Source organism: Rutilus rutilus (genome assembly GCF_951802725.1).
Source record: "Rutilus rutilus genome assembly, chromosome: 3".
Taxonomy (NCBI): Eukaryota; Metazoa; Chordata; class Actinopteri; order Cypriniformes; family Leuciscidae; genus Rutilus; species Rutilus rutilus.
This window is the reverse complement of record NC_140211.1, coordinates 5,821,336-5,836,904: the sequence shown is the minus strand read 5'-3', so window position 1 is coordinate 5,836,904 and position 15,569 is coordinate 5,821,336. Positions and strand designations below refer to the sequence as shown.

Genomic DNA, 15,569 nt, shown 5'->3' with positions numbered 1-15,569 from the left:
TTTATTTGGTAGACCATATGTTTGTTTTTTGTTTTTTTACATTGTCCTGGTTTCCTTTAACAGTTTTTATTTTATTTAAAGTAGCCTATAATCAAGTTATTTTTTTTATTTTATTTTATATTGTATTAAAAAATATATATATATATATACATATATATATATATATATATATATATATATATATATATATATATACATATACATATATATATACATATACATATATATATATATATATATATATATATATATATATAAAAAATCATGGTAGCTATATAGGCCTATCCACCTTATTCCTATCTTAAAAAGAACCAACAGCTGCAAAAAAGTCAAGGACAGACAGCTCTCTATCAAGCTAGGCAAAGAGTAGCCTATAGAAGACAATATAAGTTCTTTGATCAAGGAGGATTTCAACCAGTCAAAAACCAGTCAAGCATCATTCTGATTGGCTGAAACGAGCACATCATCATAAACGCCACTCTGATTGGCCGAGGCAAATGATTTACAGATGATGCAAGGTTGGTTGATGTTACCGTCTCTTAGTCACTTTAATCGTTCATGAAATTAACATTATACGTTTTATTGTAAACCATTAAGGTGTTTTGTCTCTGATACCACATAAGAAACGAACACTATAGGTTAACGTTACACATTGTTATCTGGCTGCTAGCTAACGTTAGTTAGCTGCTACCTTTAAATCAAGCTAACTCGTTTTGGCTGTTTTAGGGGCTTTTTCCATAACATTCACATTTCTAATATTGTCAGACATTATGAAAAAAAAAAATGTTTTACCACGGTACAGGGTCATACAAACTCCTAATGTGCTTGTATAACGCTCTAGAAGCTATATTAGTAGGTATGCGAGTACAATTTTTAACATGGTTAAATGCTAAAACTAGTTGTTCAGATAGAAAGAGCTTAAACAATCCTTTAAAATGACACCAAGATTATGTTTATGGGTTGAAGAATAACAAAATAATGGCCATTTGAAACTCGAAAGTCGTCACTTTATTTTGTCCCTTGTTTTCCATTAAAAATAAACAAAAGGTGTGACCGAATCATAAAAATTATGTGTTTTTTTTGCTATAACTTTTTTAATTTGAGATATTGACCTGAATCTTTGATAAGCTGTTTGCCATATCCTCTACATATTCTACTTCTGAAAAGTCAGATACACCACAATATATATATATATATATATATATATATATATATATATATACAGACCCTTTCCAAAAAATGAGAATATCATGGAAACGTTAATTTATTTCAGGAATTCAACTTAAAATGTGAAACTAATATAGGTTCATTGCTTGCAAAGAGAGATATTTCAAGCCTTTATTTGTTATAATTTTGATGATTATGGCTTACAGCTTATGAAACCCACAAAATCAAAATTTCAGAAAATTAGAATATTAAATGAAATCACACAGTAGTTACACAGTAATCCCATGGTCATTGAACCAGGTTTTGGTTATTTTGGCAGTGTGGGCAGGTGAAAATCCAGCTGGAAAATCATCTTCATCTTCATAAAGCATCTTCATAAAGCTTTTCAGCTGAAGGAAGCATGAAGTGCTCTAAATGTCCTGGTAGACGGCTGCATTGACTCTGGACTTCCAGGACATTTAGAGCACTTCATGCTTCCTTCAGCAGAAAAGCTTTATGAAGATGCTTTATGAAGATGAAGATGATATTCCAGCAGGATTTTCACCTGCCCACACTGCCAAAATAACCAAAACCTGGTTCATCTGTACGGTTGGTCTGGGAACGCCCCCGGGACCGCCCCGTCACCTGATGTGAATTTAGCCCGTGGGGGAAAACATTGCCTTGGCGCTCATTGAAATACACGGGACAATCATGCCGAAGAGTTGCTGTGTTGTATTCTGTACTGCCAATAAACAAACAAATTATGAATTGAAGTTCTACATCCTTCCTAATAAACACACAGAACCGGAAAGGAGGACAAAATGGCTACAAGGCTAATCTTTTTGAGATTAGGCCTACTGTGTGAGTAGATCCCTGTGTGATAGCCCTATAGTAGTGGGTGTTAAACTCGTATTAGGCAGTGGGCCAGATTTGTCTACATCCCTTACGAAAAAGAACTATAGTAGTGTATAATACTTCTGTGATGTTCTGTAATACCTCTATAGTACTTCTATAGTATGTCCCAAAATACTATAGTATTCCTATAGTTGTTTTTCATAAGGGATGTCTCATTCACATTAGCGTTATCAGCTGAAGGCTCGCTTGATAGGCCAATCGCTACGTAATGACGCGAGCCGTGAACCTATATGGAGTAGTTTGAGGTCTGAGTTAGGGATAACTGTCAGCACAGTCCCTCTGCAACTTCGTACTACTGATCACCGTTTTACAAGAGGATTAATAGTTTGGAGTGGAATTATAGTAGGCCTATGTAACATATACGAAAGTTGATTGAGTTATAGGCTAATGTTACCGCTACAGCTACCGCAATGTCTTACCTGGAGATTCAACCAGATAACAAAATATGTCTGGAAACGACACCTCCGGCCATTTGGTTGGGTCAATGACCCAGTTTTTAATTAAATAAGGGCAATCATAACCTATTGCAGTTAATTTTGCAATGTACCGTTGCCGGTCGGCAGGCGTCAATGACTCGCAATACGACATTTTTGTCATTCAAATACACACGATGTTCGCCGTGTTTTCCCCCCCGCCGACTCCACCCTCGCTACGCCAGACCACGCCCCCAACTATGACTAGATGCCGACTGTATGTATTGCAATCCATTATATACCCAGACCAAGACAGAAACTTCTTTCACATGGAAACATTTGCTAACAATGGGAATTTGCATTCAGAGTTTACACCTTTTGAGAGCAGGAGGCCATTTGCTTGGAAGACGCACCCTCCTCTGTGTGCAAGTTATCTCTAAACTCTTAAAAACTTTATTAGCTTTTGGTTTACTTTGGGAATGAGACCCTTTGTACCAGCCACACAGAGACATTTCAAATGATACCAAACCTGTATAATTACTTATTGTACAAATTCAACTTTGCATAGGTTTTTAGTGAGTTTTAGGTGAGGAGGAGAAGAGGGGGAGCAGGGGGAGATAATGAGACTGTAAAAGTGAGGTGTGAGCTGCACTGTGTGCTGCATCTCGGATGTTTCTGTTACATATGCAAGAGAGAGTTCAAATGTTAATTCTCATGAGAGCCTTTTGCTTTCTCGCAGGGTAGCCCAGACTTACTGGCACCCACCTTACAGTCATGATCTCAGACAAACACTGATCAGAAACCTCAGCTGTGAAACTGAACTATATGACTGTTTCCATCTCTAAACCAGCTGTATCTCCACTGAATGTTTCCTCCTCTCTGTACGTCACATGTGAGAGTGACTCTCTCTCCTCTGAACACACACTGATCTGGCATCAGTTTTACTACAGTATTTTAGTCTGAGAAACTGCTGACACTCTCAGGCCATGAGAACAGATAAACTGAGGCTCTGTAATTTACTGTAACATCATTTCTATCCTGACCTCGGTCTGACTGAGGACAAATGATCAAGTCTCAAGGCTTGTTTGCTACTCTGATGGTTTCATTTATCACAGATAATCTGAAGAGCAGCACCTCATGAATGAACTGAACATGTCTGGAAGATATAATGAACTCTGAAGAGATCTGTGATCATAATCACCCTGTCACTGTATATAGGAAGTAAGCTCAGATTTACTTGGTTATCTTCTCAGTGTCTTCAGGTTAAAGTGATGTGATGTGATGAAATGATGAACACACTCACCTGATACTGTCAGTGTAACTCCATCACTGATCTCTGAGTTCTGTGAGGTTTCAGTCTGAGTTCCTCTACAGCTGTACAGACCAGCATGAGACGGATCCACAGATGTGATTATATAGATCTGGTCTGTTCTTCTGCTGTTATCTTGATCTTTATACCAGCTGTACGTCCAGACTCCTGTCTCCTGTATGTCACATGTGAGAGTGACTCTCTCTCCTCTGAACACACGAACACCAGGCGTCACCTTCACTACAGGTTTGGGTCTCTCTGTTAAATGAGCAAACAACATACTTCATGTTTGAATCTTTTAAAACTCAAAATTAGGTTTCAATAAAAATAAAAATAAAAACTACAAAGTAAAAGGGCACTTACCTCTCACTGTTATCTCAACATGACTGAGGTCTGTGTAGTAGTTTCCTCGCTGTGCTCTACACTCGTATCTTCCTCCATCAGAGACTCTCACAGAACTGATTGTTTTAGTTCCTGCATCAGCACTGGATTCCCAGATTGAGTCTTTCCTCCAGTCAAACGTCCATCCAGTTGAGCTTCCCACGTCACAGCTGAGAGTAACTGTGTCTCCAGTGAACACTGAACTCTGGGGCTTTACAGTCAGAATCGGTTTATCTGGAAGTGAACAGTGATGCAGTGTTGAGCTCATATATAGTGTTATTGCTCATATCTTTCAGTATTCTTCTGTTTTTATCATTCTTTTTTAAACAGTAAACTACGTATTTTATTTTGATTTAAAGGGGAGTTTGTCTTTTCTGCTCCCACTAGTGACACCAAACAGAAAATTCCAGCACTTTCAAAGAATAATGTTAAAGACAATCTCAGGTAAGTTCAGGGAATATTTATAGTTCAGGGGCCGTATTCACAAAGCATTTTATCTTACCACTAGAAGTACTCCTAAATCACACTAAAAGATTTTAGCTAGGAGTTTTCTCTTAAAAGTGATTCACAACGCCTTTCAGACCTACTCTTAATAAAGAAAAATGACAACTCCTAAACTATGAGTGAATCTTCGTTGCTGTGGATGACGTCATTACTCATGCACGAGCTTGACTGAAGTGACCACCTTGATTGGCTGATGATTGTAACGCGGGAATGATTCCAAACCCCTCCCCTACGATGATGATTGACAGGTGACAGGTCTGAGAATGCGTGCGCTACACAAGTAGTGCGAAGGACGGAAGATGATGAATAACTGAATAAATAGAAATTAATAAAGAGTAAGGCAAAACAAATAGCCTAGTAGCCTAATGAAACATATGGATTGATGCAATATCTTTGCAACATTATTGAATTAATCTGTCACTATATGCCTCTGCCTACGTTTGCAAAGAGAAGAACATTTTAATTTGATTCACAATGAAACGTTACAATTAGTTTGCATGCAATGAGTAGCCTAGTTTTGGTTGTTGTTGGTGGCGTTATTGCATTATGCCTACAATGCAAAATTGTTCCCTCGCGATTGGAAGCCCCTGTAGCCGCCGCATACGCATTTCAAAACATATCGCAACGTGAAATGCCACAAAAAGTGGTTTGTGAATAGGTCTTAGTGAGTTAGGAGTCCTCTCGACTTATTTTAAGCTGTCCCAGGCTTAGGTGCTACTTTTAGGGCTAAAATGCTTTGTGAATTACTCTTAGTCAAAAAAATTAGGAGTCCTAAAGTTACGAGTGACACGCCCATTATTTTTAGGAGTTGCTCCTAAATTCGCCAGTTAGGAGCTACTTTTGGCCTTAAAATTCTTTGTGAATACGGCCCCTGAGTATTAAGTAGGTTATGCAAAACACCCGGGTGAGTTTACAGATAAGTAAGAGGATGATCTCAACTTATTAACCTTTTTTATATTAAAAATAAAATGTGATAAATATCACCATACAACCAATGCTGAAGGAAAAGGGCTAAACATAAAAAAAAAAAAAAAATAAAAAAAAAAAAACTTTTTCAGCCATATTATTTTTGCAAGCACAGACTGTTTTTAGTTCATACTGTTGCTTTTTGGATCTAGTCCAGTTCAGTGTTTGATGGCTGACGCTATGGCCTTCAATATTTGATCCCATTCACTTACATATGTGTCTCACTAACCAAGATATTTGTCTGTATGGATTATTAATTATCATATTATATTATTTTGTAAAACAACATTGCTACAAATGCTGTTAAATGAACATTACTCTAAGTGGTTTATATTTGACACAAAAACATACATTTTGTTGCAGTACTACATACATATTATTGCACTATATCACACATCCACCTTTGTTAATAACATTTCTTTTGAATTGTTTTTCTTTTGTTTTATTGCAGAAGGCAATGGTAATATCAGCATACAAAAAGCAAACAAACAAACAATATAGGACAAATAGAATAAAAGAAAGATGCAAATAAAATAAACTGCTTTAAATTTTCCAGGTATGCCTAAAAGCAGCATTCAAATATGAATTTGAATAATCAAATGAAAAAAATAAAACCGCATATTATTCACTGTATGAATAAAACGTATACTCTACTGATTCTTATATTAATTCAATTCAATTCAAATTTATTTGTATAGCGCTTTTCACAATACATATTGTTTCAAAGCAGCTTTACAGAAAGTGCATTTCAGAAATGTACATAGAGAAATACAGTTAGTTAATCATGTATTGATTTAGGGCATAAACATCGCCCGCGTCGAGTCGTCTCAACTGTAGTATAAAATGTAAGTATTATGTGAATGCCTGGCTGAAGAGATGCGTCTTTAATCTAGTTTTAAACTGGGACAGCGAGTCTGAGCCTCGAACAATATCAGGAAGGCCATTCCACAGTTTAGGAGCTAAATGTGAAAAAGCTCTCCCTCCTGTAGTGGACTTAGATATCCTAGGAATGACCAGAAGCCTCGAATTTAGTGATCTTAAAGAGCGCGATGGATTGTAGGGCGATAGAAGTTCCGTTAAATACACGGGAGCTAAACCATTTAGGGCTTTATAGGTCAGTAGCAATACTTTGTAATTGATACGGAACTTTATAGGTAACCAATGTAGAGACGACAGAATTGGTGTTATATGATCGTATTTTCTTGATCTAGTAAGAACTCTAGCGGCGGCATTTTGGACTAACTGTAGCTTGTTTATTGAGGATGCAGGACAACCAGCTAATAAAGCATTACAGTAATATTAGGCTGCTTTCACTTTAAGAAATACAGTAATACACGGATCTAATCTACACAAAAATAAATATACCAAAATGTATTTGAAATACATTATTTTGGGCTAAGTATACTACTAATACATTAACATATTTATGTACTTTATAAATATTCTGCAATTGTACTTATAGTATACTCAATTGGTAACTAACTTTGTAATTTAGTTATCCAGAAATAGTGCTGAGGTCCAACTAAAGATATAGCCTACTTAAGTATATTTGATTGTGCTAAAGTGAAACTATTGCAAGTATATTATAGGTACACTTCAAATAGTTTGCATTTAAAGACTGATATTATACAGAGATCATACTATCCATAGTAATTTTAAAACACATATGCTTAATATTAAAGGTCCCGTATTATGCCCCTTTTCACAAGATGTAAAATAAGTCTCTGATGTCCCCAGAGTATGTATGTGAAGTTTGAGCTCAAAATACCCAACAGGGGCCGTATTCACAAAGCATTTTATCTTATCACTAGGAGTACTCCTAAATCGCACTAAAAGATTTTAGCTAGGAGTTTTCTCTTAAAAGTTATTCACAACGCCTTTCAGACCTACTCTTAGTAAAGAAAAATGACAACTCCTAAACTAAGAGTGAGTCTTTGTTGCTGTGGATGACGTCATTACTCATGCACGAGCTTGACTGAAGTGACCATCTTGATTGGCTGATGATTGTAACGCGGGAATGATTCCAAACCCCTCCCCTACGATGATGATTGACAGGTGACAGGTCTGAGAATGCGTGCGCTACACAAGTAGTGTGAAGGACGGAAGATGATGAATAACTGAATAAATAGCCTAAATGAATAAAGAGTAAGAAAAAACAAATAGCCTAGTAGCCTAATGAAACATATGGATTGATGCAATATCTTTGCAACATTATTGAATTAATCTGTCACTATATCCCTCTACGTTTGCAAAGAGAAGAACATTTTAATTTGATTCACAATCAAACGTTACAATTAGTTTGCATGCAATGAGTAGCCTAGTTTTGGTTGTTGTTGGTGGCGTTATTGCATCCCTAGTTATGCCTACAAATTACAATGCAAAATTGTTCCCTCGCGATTGGAAGCTCCTGTAGCCGCCGTATTTCAAAACATCGCAACGTGAAATGTCACTAAAAGCGGTTTGTGAATAGGTCTTAGTGAGTTAGGAGTCCTCTCGACTTCTTTTAAGCTGTCCCAGGCTTAGGTGCTACTTTTAGGGCTAAAATGCTTTGTGAATTACTCTTAGTCAAAAAAAATAGGAGTCCTAAAGTTACGAGAGACACGCCCATTATTTTTAGGAGTTGCTCCTAAATTCGCCAGTTAGGAGCTACTTTTAGCCTTAAAATTCTTTGTGAATACGGCCCCAGATCATTTTTTACAGCATGTTTAAATTGACATTTTTTGGGGCTCAGAAAAACGAGCTGTTTCAGTGTGTGCCCTTTAAATGCAAATGAGGTGCTGCTGGACGACCCAGGGGGCGGAGCTTCATGAGCTCGCGCTCAGTCTCTCAGGACAATTTCATCTCACGGAATGATGATAATATCAGAAATTCTCAGTAACGGCGTTCATTTCGAGTCGGACAATAATGCCTACAGAGTCAGAGTGCTGTATAGAGATGAAACAGGTATGGTTTAGTAGTTTAATTACGGTTATTATAACGTATTTGTCATCTGCTTGTAGGCTATGTATCCATTATTTATTAATAGCCTACAAGTCTGCTGTCTGAATGATGATCAAACATGTACTGATGAGTTTAATAAAGTTTATTGTACATCACACAAAAGATGAAGCGTCCGTTTTACTTCAGAAAATCACCGTAAGAGCTGAGTAAACACAGTAGCCTAAGTTATAAGAAGTGCGCAAGTAGCCAGTAGAGTTGAGGGAGCATTCCTGTGGGCGGAGGTTAGTCAAGAAACGGTTCTAGTGACATCATTAAAGAAGGAAGTAGAGGGATGTAGTCCAATCGAGCCGTTTTTTGTAGTCAACTTCTGTTAAATAAAATATCTCGCTTGGCATTGAACTTTGAGCTTTATAATTTTACAGATATTATTTATGCTCTAACAGCAACATTACACACTAACTAAAGTTTGAAACATGGGATCACGCAGAACGGGACCTTTAAGAAATGTGCATTGTGCAAAAAATAAGTAGGACTACTATAAATAAATATTAATTATAAATATCAGTAAGTCTCAAGCGATGTGTCAGTAAATATGGTAATAGTTTTGTAGTAGGCTACTTAGTATGAAATAAAAGTAGGCTATTTTAAATACATTTTGGTAAAGGTTCTTTTCACTAGGCATACACGATTTTTTCGCGGGGCCACTGAAGACAAAACCACCTGTTTGTAAACTCTGTGTTTTTTTTGGGGGTGTTTTTTTTACACTAAATGCAATAAGGTGCTAAAGATGATTCAGTACACGCGCTGTTACAGCTGGTTTCAGTGCACGCGCTTAACCCCTTAACTGTCACCCCCCCTTTTTTCACATAGACAAAAAAATCACTATACAAACTTAAATGGTTGTAGTTCAAGAATGCTTTGGAATATAGACATATGGTGGGTCTTGTTTTTAAGAAGACATTTGCCAGATTATTGTAGAAGTGAAATAAATTATGAAAGTGAAACAGAAAAAAAGTTATATAAGTTTGAGTTTATGAAAATATAGAATGTAAAAATATAATTATTAATATTTTATATAAAATATATATATTACAAAATATATTTTACTCTAAAACTGCTAGAAATTTAAAGCCAAAAATCTAAACAAGTTGTGTTCCAAATTTTAGGTTGATATCTAAAAAAATGAGCTTTCAGTAAGATTTTATTTGGGCACAGTACCAAACTTTTTCACTAGATGGACAGCCAGCTTCCTTACTGACCATATAAGGGCGTCTCCATTTTCATATATGTTTTGAGTGATCTGAACCATTTATTTCCATAATTTCATACAATTTATGAAGTATACATCCTATTCAGAAATAGTATGGGTGTTTTGGCAGTATTTTATTTGATTTCAACCTCTAATAAACATAAAAAGAGCACATATGTGCATTATAGCTCGCTGCCGCTGCGTGCTGCATCACAAATCGAGAATCCATAATATTTTTCTTTATATTCTAAACATTTTCAGACCTTTTTTTCTCATAACATTTAATCTTTTGAACTCTTGGCATGAAAACAAACTGAGGTTTCTACCATTCTTTCATGATTTTTCATGTTTATTTCTATTTCAAAATAAAGGCCTAAACACGCCTAATGAATATGAAATATTCTTGTTGCAAATTGATAAATTACTGCTCCTCTGTAATTTATTTAAAAAAACAGCCACCAAATATGAAAACTAGAGATTGTAAGCTTTCAAATGATATATAGTTTGTCAATATTACTTTAGGTTTTTACTAAGATATTATTGTTCTAAATATATATGGGCAAACGTCCCACCTGTGGGACGGTGACAGTTAAGTTAAAGCTAGGTTTTATACTCGACGCATTCAAGCGGGAAGGAAGTCGACCGGAAGTTGAAGCCGGCCGCGTGCCACCATCTTAGCAGAACTTCACCTGCTGTTAGCATTCCATTGACTCCCATTCATTTTGGCGTCACTTTGACAGCGAATAACTTTACATCTGAGGCGTTTGAAGACTCCATTATTTATTTCTAAAGAAACACGACAATGTATAAAATGTATACACAGCGGTGAAAAGCGTCGGAAGCCTCGGAAGCGAGTATATTTAAATATTTAATTATTTAATTGTATTAACTGCCCTAATAACGTTAAAACATCATGAAAATAAAAAAATGACATGACAACTAATCGTTATAAAATCATTATTTATTTTATTAAAAGTTAAGAATCCAGGTTTGTTTATCAGTACCATAGCAACGCTAACTTCTGTTGGGATTTTCGGATAGAAACCGTCCGTAGCCTTTCGCAAGAGTTCAATTTTTTTAACGCATCCGGATGGCCAACGGACACGATTTTTTTCGCACCGCACACGTTCGCACCTGGTTCGGACCCATTCGCATGCGGTCTGCGAATCTCCATAGGAAATGAATGACTTCCGGTCGTTTCGCTGCCGTATCGGAGCTGATTTCAACTGCCAGTGTGAAGGCGGCGTTAGAGCCGAATCTGGCCAAGCTCTAACTGTTCACCACACCGGCACCCAGTTTGCACGTCTAAATTAGTTGCTTACATTAAAAAAAATTAGCATACAATAGCATAACAAGTATTTTTAATGAACATATGGGTCCATGTTTGATAAAAATGTTCACGAAACTTAATGAAATGTTTAGTGGAATTAGAAAATATGTAAGAGATTGTTAATTTAGTTATGTTGTATACACATTCTCATATCCATATATTTTTTTTATTGTCACGAGTAATATCTCAGGGTTACGTCATCAGTGTTCGCGGCGGCCATGTTGTTGACATAGAAACCGGCAACTGTCAGTCTGTCAATTGACAAACCAGGCAGCGTCAGTATTATCACTGTATTTATTTTTATTTTTTTAAACAGCGCAATGGTGTGTTGTGTAATACACGGCTGTTCTAACAACATGAATAAGAACCAATAAGTTAGTTATAAGCAATAAGTTCGTTTTTATGCGATACCGACTGTCAGAAAACGTGAAGGAAAGGAGACAGAGGAGTTGAGCCAGCGCAGGAGAGACTTGTGGCTAAATATAGGCTAAACTTTCAGCCAACTCCCCACAGCAAGGTCTGTTCCCATCATTTTACCACATGTTAGGGGGGATTGGGGGGATGTATATAAGTGCACAAATAAGTGTATTGTGATTGTCAAAACATTTTAGTAACTAAACTGAATTTTATTAGGTTTAGTGACAACATGTTACAATGTTTACATTGTACAATTTCTTTTTTATTATTTCAATTCAAATCAATTCAATTATTGTGATTTGATTTAATATTGACTCATTTGGATAAATATTAGCCTACACAAGATAAAGTTGTTGTTTGAAAAAAAAACAACTCACTTAATGCTGTAAACATACAGAGAGAGATATAATGCGTTTTTTATATTTTTTATTATAATAACTTTATTTAATGATATAAGTAAACATATTTAACAAAATATTCTCTATAGCTCTTTTTTTTCTAGCCAACTAATGTGCTATAGCCTATATTATGGTCATCAAATGGCTTTCCTGAGGTAAATGTTATGTGACAATTGTTCTCCAGCTGTTTTATTGACCCCTTTGTTTGTTTGTTTGTTTGATTGATTGGTCGATATTATGTATGAGGAATATACATTTCGGTAAGTTTTACTGTATTTCAACAGGGTTCATTCGTGTTTATTTACTAGCTAGAGATGATCGGTTCACGTGCCGCTAGGGATCTGTCACGTCACATACAAGCGCCAAAACGGTATTTATTGTTTGAATGTCGTAATAAAAGTGAGCTGAGATTTTTTTTATATATCATAAGTAACCCGCTCTGTCTTGTCGGTCTCCGTGTCGTCTTTGCTTCACGCGATTTTTCTGTGCGTGAGAAAATGGATGTGTGTCGTGAGAGCGTGTGAAAAGTGTCAATTGCGTCTCACAAACAATTTAATATAGGTAAGTTTGTGTATATTTTACACGTAGTACAATACTGCATGTGCTGCTCATAAACCATAATGATTTATGATCTTTACTCATCTCACTTGCACAAAATAAATGCAGTAATAGAAAGCATAGTAACGCACAGGTGAAATACACTGAAAATTATATGCATTCAAAAATTTGGTCGGGTTGAAGTCATCCCTCCAGATCCTCTGTATCCACTCATGCCCGTACCACAGCGTCAACGCGGAATGCATGAAAGCTGACTTCTCTGTTGTAACGTGACAAAGCGGAACATAACGGCACACAGCGATGAAGTGCTGAGGCTGTCACCCTCTGAAATGCAAATTCTCTTGAATCCTAAAAACACTCATTGTGAAAAAATATCTCTGTGGTAATGGAACTCGTTCGCTGTTGTCTCTCGCTGAATTTTTTACTTGTCATGGTCCAGTTGTTGATGACTTTGTAAAATGGTGTGGTGATGCTTGTCTGCAGCTGAATGTATCTAAGACCAAAGATATGACTATTGATTTCAGAACTGAAGCTCATTCTTCCCAGTATACGTTCATTAAAGGTGAGAAGGTGGAGTGTGTGGAAAGTTATAAATATTTAGCGTTTTGGTGTGAATAGCAAAAAGAAGTCTGTCAGTTTTATGCAACCCTTATGTCCTTAATCATGCGTGACCTTTTTTTTTTTTGCACTCAAAGTTCTCTATTCTGCTCTCGCTAGACTACAAAAGAAGAAAACAATTGATACAAATATTAATTTGTCCCTTGTGCAATCAGATTTTTAAATACTCAGAATAGTAAATATTAGTATTTTAAATGTATATGTAGCCTACTGTTGTGTGTTCTTATTTATTTTGTTTTATATTGTGGTCTATATTTTATGTGTCTACTACGCTGCATTAGCCTGGCTAACGTCATACGTCTTCTCATTGAGACGTGGTCTGGGAACCACATGTTCATTTTCTCCTATATGAGGTGTGGTTTACGAATGCCCAGAGCCGTTTATTGGGCGCTACAAATGTCTATCAAATGTGCCTGTACATAGCTCATAGCCAATCGTTTCAATTATACCAGATGACGTATATAGAGCGACAGAAATTCGACGAGGAAGAAGACGAAATAAACTTGCGTTCTAAACTACTTAGAACACTATCTAAGGCTGCATCGAAAGGTAACTTCGCGTCTGATGCCATGTTGGATCCATAGATATAAACAAACTGCTTCAGTGTGTCGCAAAGACGTCGTCATCGTCTTGCTGCTCCCTCCCCTTCTGTGATTGGTTCCCTTTTATGGGGAAAATCTGGTCCATGGTGTCCAGGCTGCCTAGCAGCGTGAATATAATTGCACTGCGTGCAAGGCAGCATGGGGAAACACCCTAAAATACTCTAGTCATTTGACTTCATTCATATGAAATCATAGGATTCATTTTATGATACAGTTCTGGTGCTTTTGTGTCCTTTTTGAACTCTGAAAGTTAGCATGTCATTCTCTATAATAGTGATCAGCACAATATTATATATATATATATATATATATATATATATATATATATATATATATATATATATAAAAAGCCGCCGGCTTTGGCCCTTCATCGCTGCTCGCAGATATATATAACAGTATTACCAATATCATAAAGAATAGTCACTATACAAAACAGAAGTAATAGTAAATCAAGTTAGTATTACGTTGGTAAAGTGTATTCAGTTATTAAGAATCTAAAAATATAGCATAAATTATTTTGCTTACATATCTGAATTATTCTGCAGAACATAACCTAACAGTATCAAACTAGTTTCAAAATGACTTTACATAGACCTTGGGTAGCATGCAATTCACACAGAAATATAATTATTCACATATTACTATGTGAACTAGTACATTGCACAGATGACAGTAAATGAATACATAGAATATTGAAGTTCGAACAGCATAGAATGTAAAACAGATAACTTACTTAATCACTCACGGGAACAACAAACATGCATCAGCTTTGTGTAAGAAAGCAAGTCAGTCTCTCCACCTATGTATATGGACTGCCCTCTGATACTAGTTCAGACAAGCCCCAACTTGTCCATGCCCATGCATGCACCAACAAAGTCACGTACATAAATATATCTCCAGGGGGCATTGTCGGGCAATATATCTCATACACTTTAGCTTTAAAATGCATTTTCAGACCTCTGCATTCAGTTTTATTGTTTTTCTTCGTATGTATCAGCAGTGTGAATGAGAGTAAAAGTCACTCAATTGGTTGTGTGATCATGATCATGTAGAGAGAGTTTAGGAGGACAATGATGTTCAACTCACCCTTCACAGAGAGAGAAACCTCAGAGCTTGATGTTGATGAGTTTGGTCTTCCATCTCTCTGTCCTTTACACCAGTACTGACCCTGATCAGACTCAGTAGCTCCTCTGATAGTGAGAGTGTCTCTGTTTACAGTGTAACGATCAGACGTCTGTAATATTACACTGTCTTTAGACCACTCATATCTCCAGTCACTGTGATCAGAGTTTATCACACATTTCAGATAGACTGTTTCTCCAGTGAATACAGGACTGTCTGGTGTCACAGTCACTGTAGATGTGGGTAAACCTGAGAAGAGAGACAAAACAAACTGACTAGAGGACAAATGATCATTGCGTTCCCCAATAGTGTCAATCGATGCAGTGTCTCGTTCCCTGTTCTCAGGGAACATAGGTAACCTGAGACGTTTTCTCATACGTTTTGAGGCTTCGAGTCCATCATGTAAGCCCATCTAGATCAGCCAAAAGCCGTTTTCCGATAACGGGTGAAGGTCTTTGCAAGAGATTCCTCGTGGCAATGTAATTTAATTCCATTTAAGCATTTATCTGACTCCATTTTATATCTGACTCCATTTTATCACAACCTCAAATTTAAGTTAGACTGCCAATTGGTTATTGGTCAATTATATAATAGTTTAGCAATACATTTGATTATTCTATTTAACTCTTTACTTATATTGTACCCGTTTATATTAGGAAGCTATGTCGTTCAGAGGTCCTCACGACTTGTTTAACATCGGT

At 36.4% G+C, this 15,569-nt stretch overlaps 1 protein-coding gene across 1 annotated transcript in view; it reads right to left on the bottom strand.

Moving 5' to 3' along the window:
• LOC311288462 (Fc receptor-like protein 5) overlaps positions 1-15,280 on the bottom strand; it is a gene marked incomplete at its 5' end in the record, with an annotated part of 85,444 nt that extends 70,164 nt beyond the window's left edge. The window contains 4 exons of the mRNA XM_084405881.1: positions 3,778-4,041; positions 4,147-4,398; positions 14,833-15,117; positions 15,247-15,280. Coding sequence (XP_084262007.1) covers positions 3,778-4,041; positions 4,147-4,398; positions 14,833-15,117; positions 15,247-15,280 — 835 coding nt within the window. The remainder of the gene's footprint in view (positions 1-3,777; positions 4,042-4,146; positions 4,399-14,832; positions 15,118-15,246) is intronic.
• Positions 15,281-15,569: the final 289 nt, after the last annotated feature.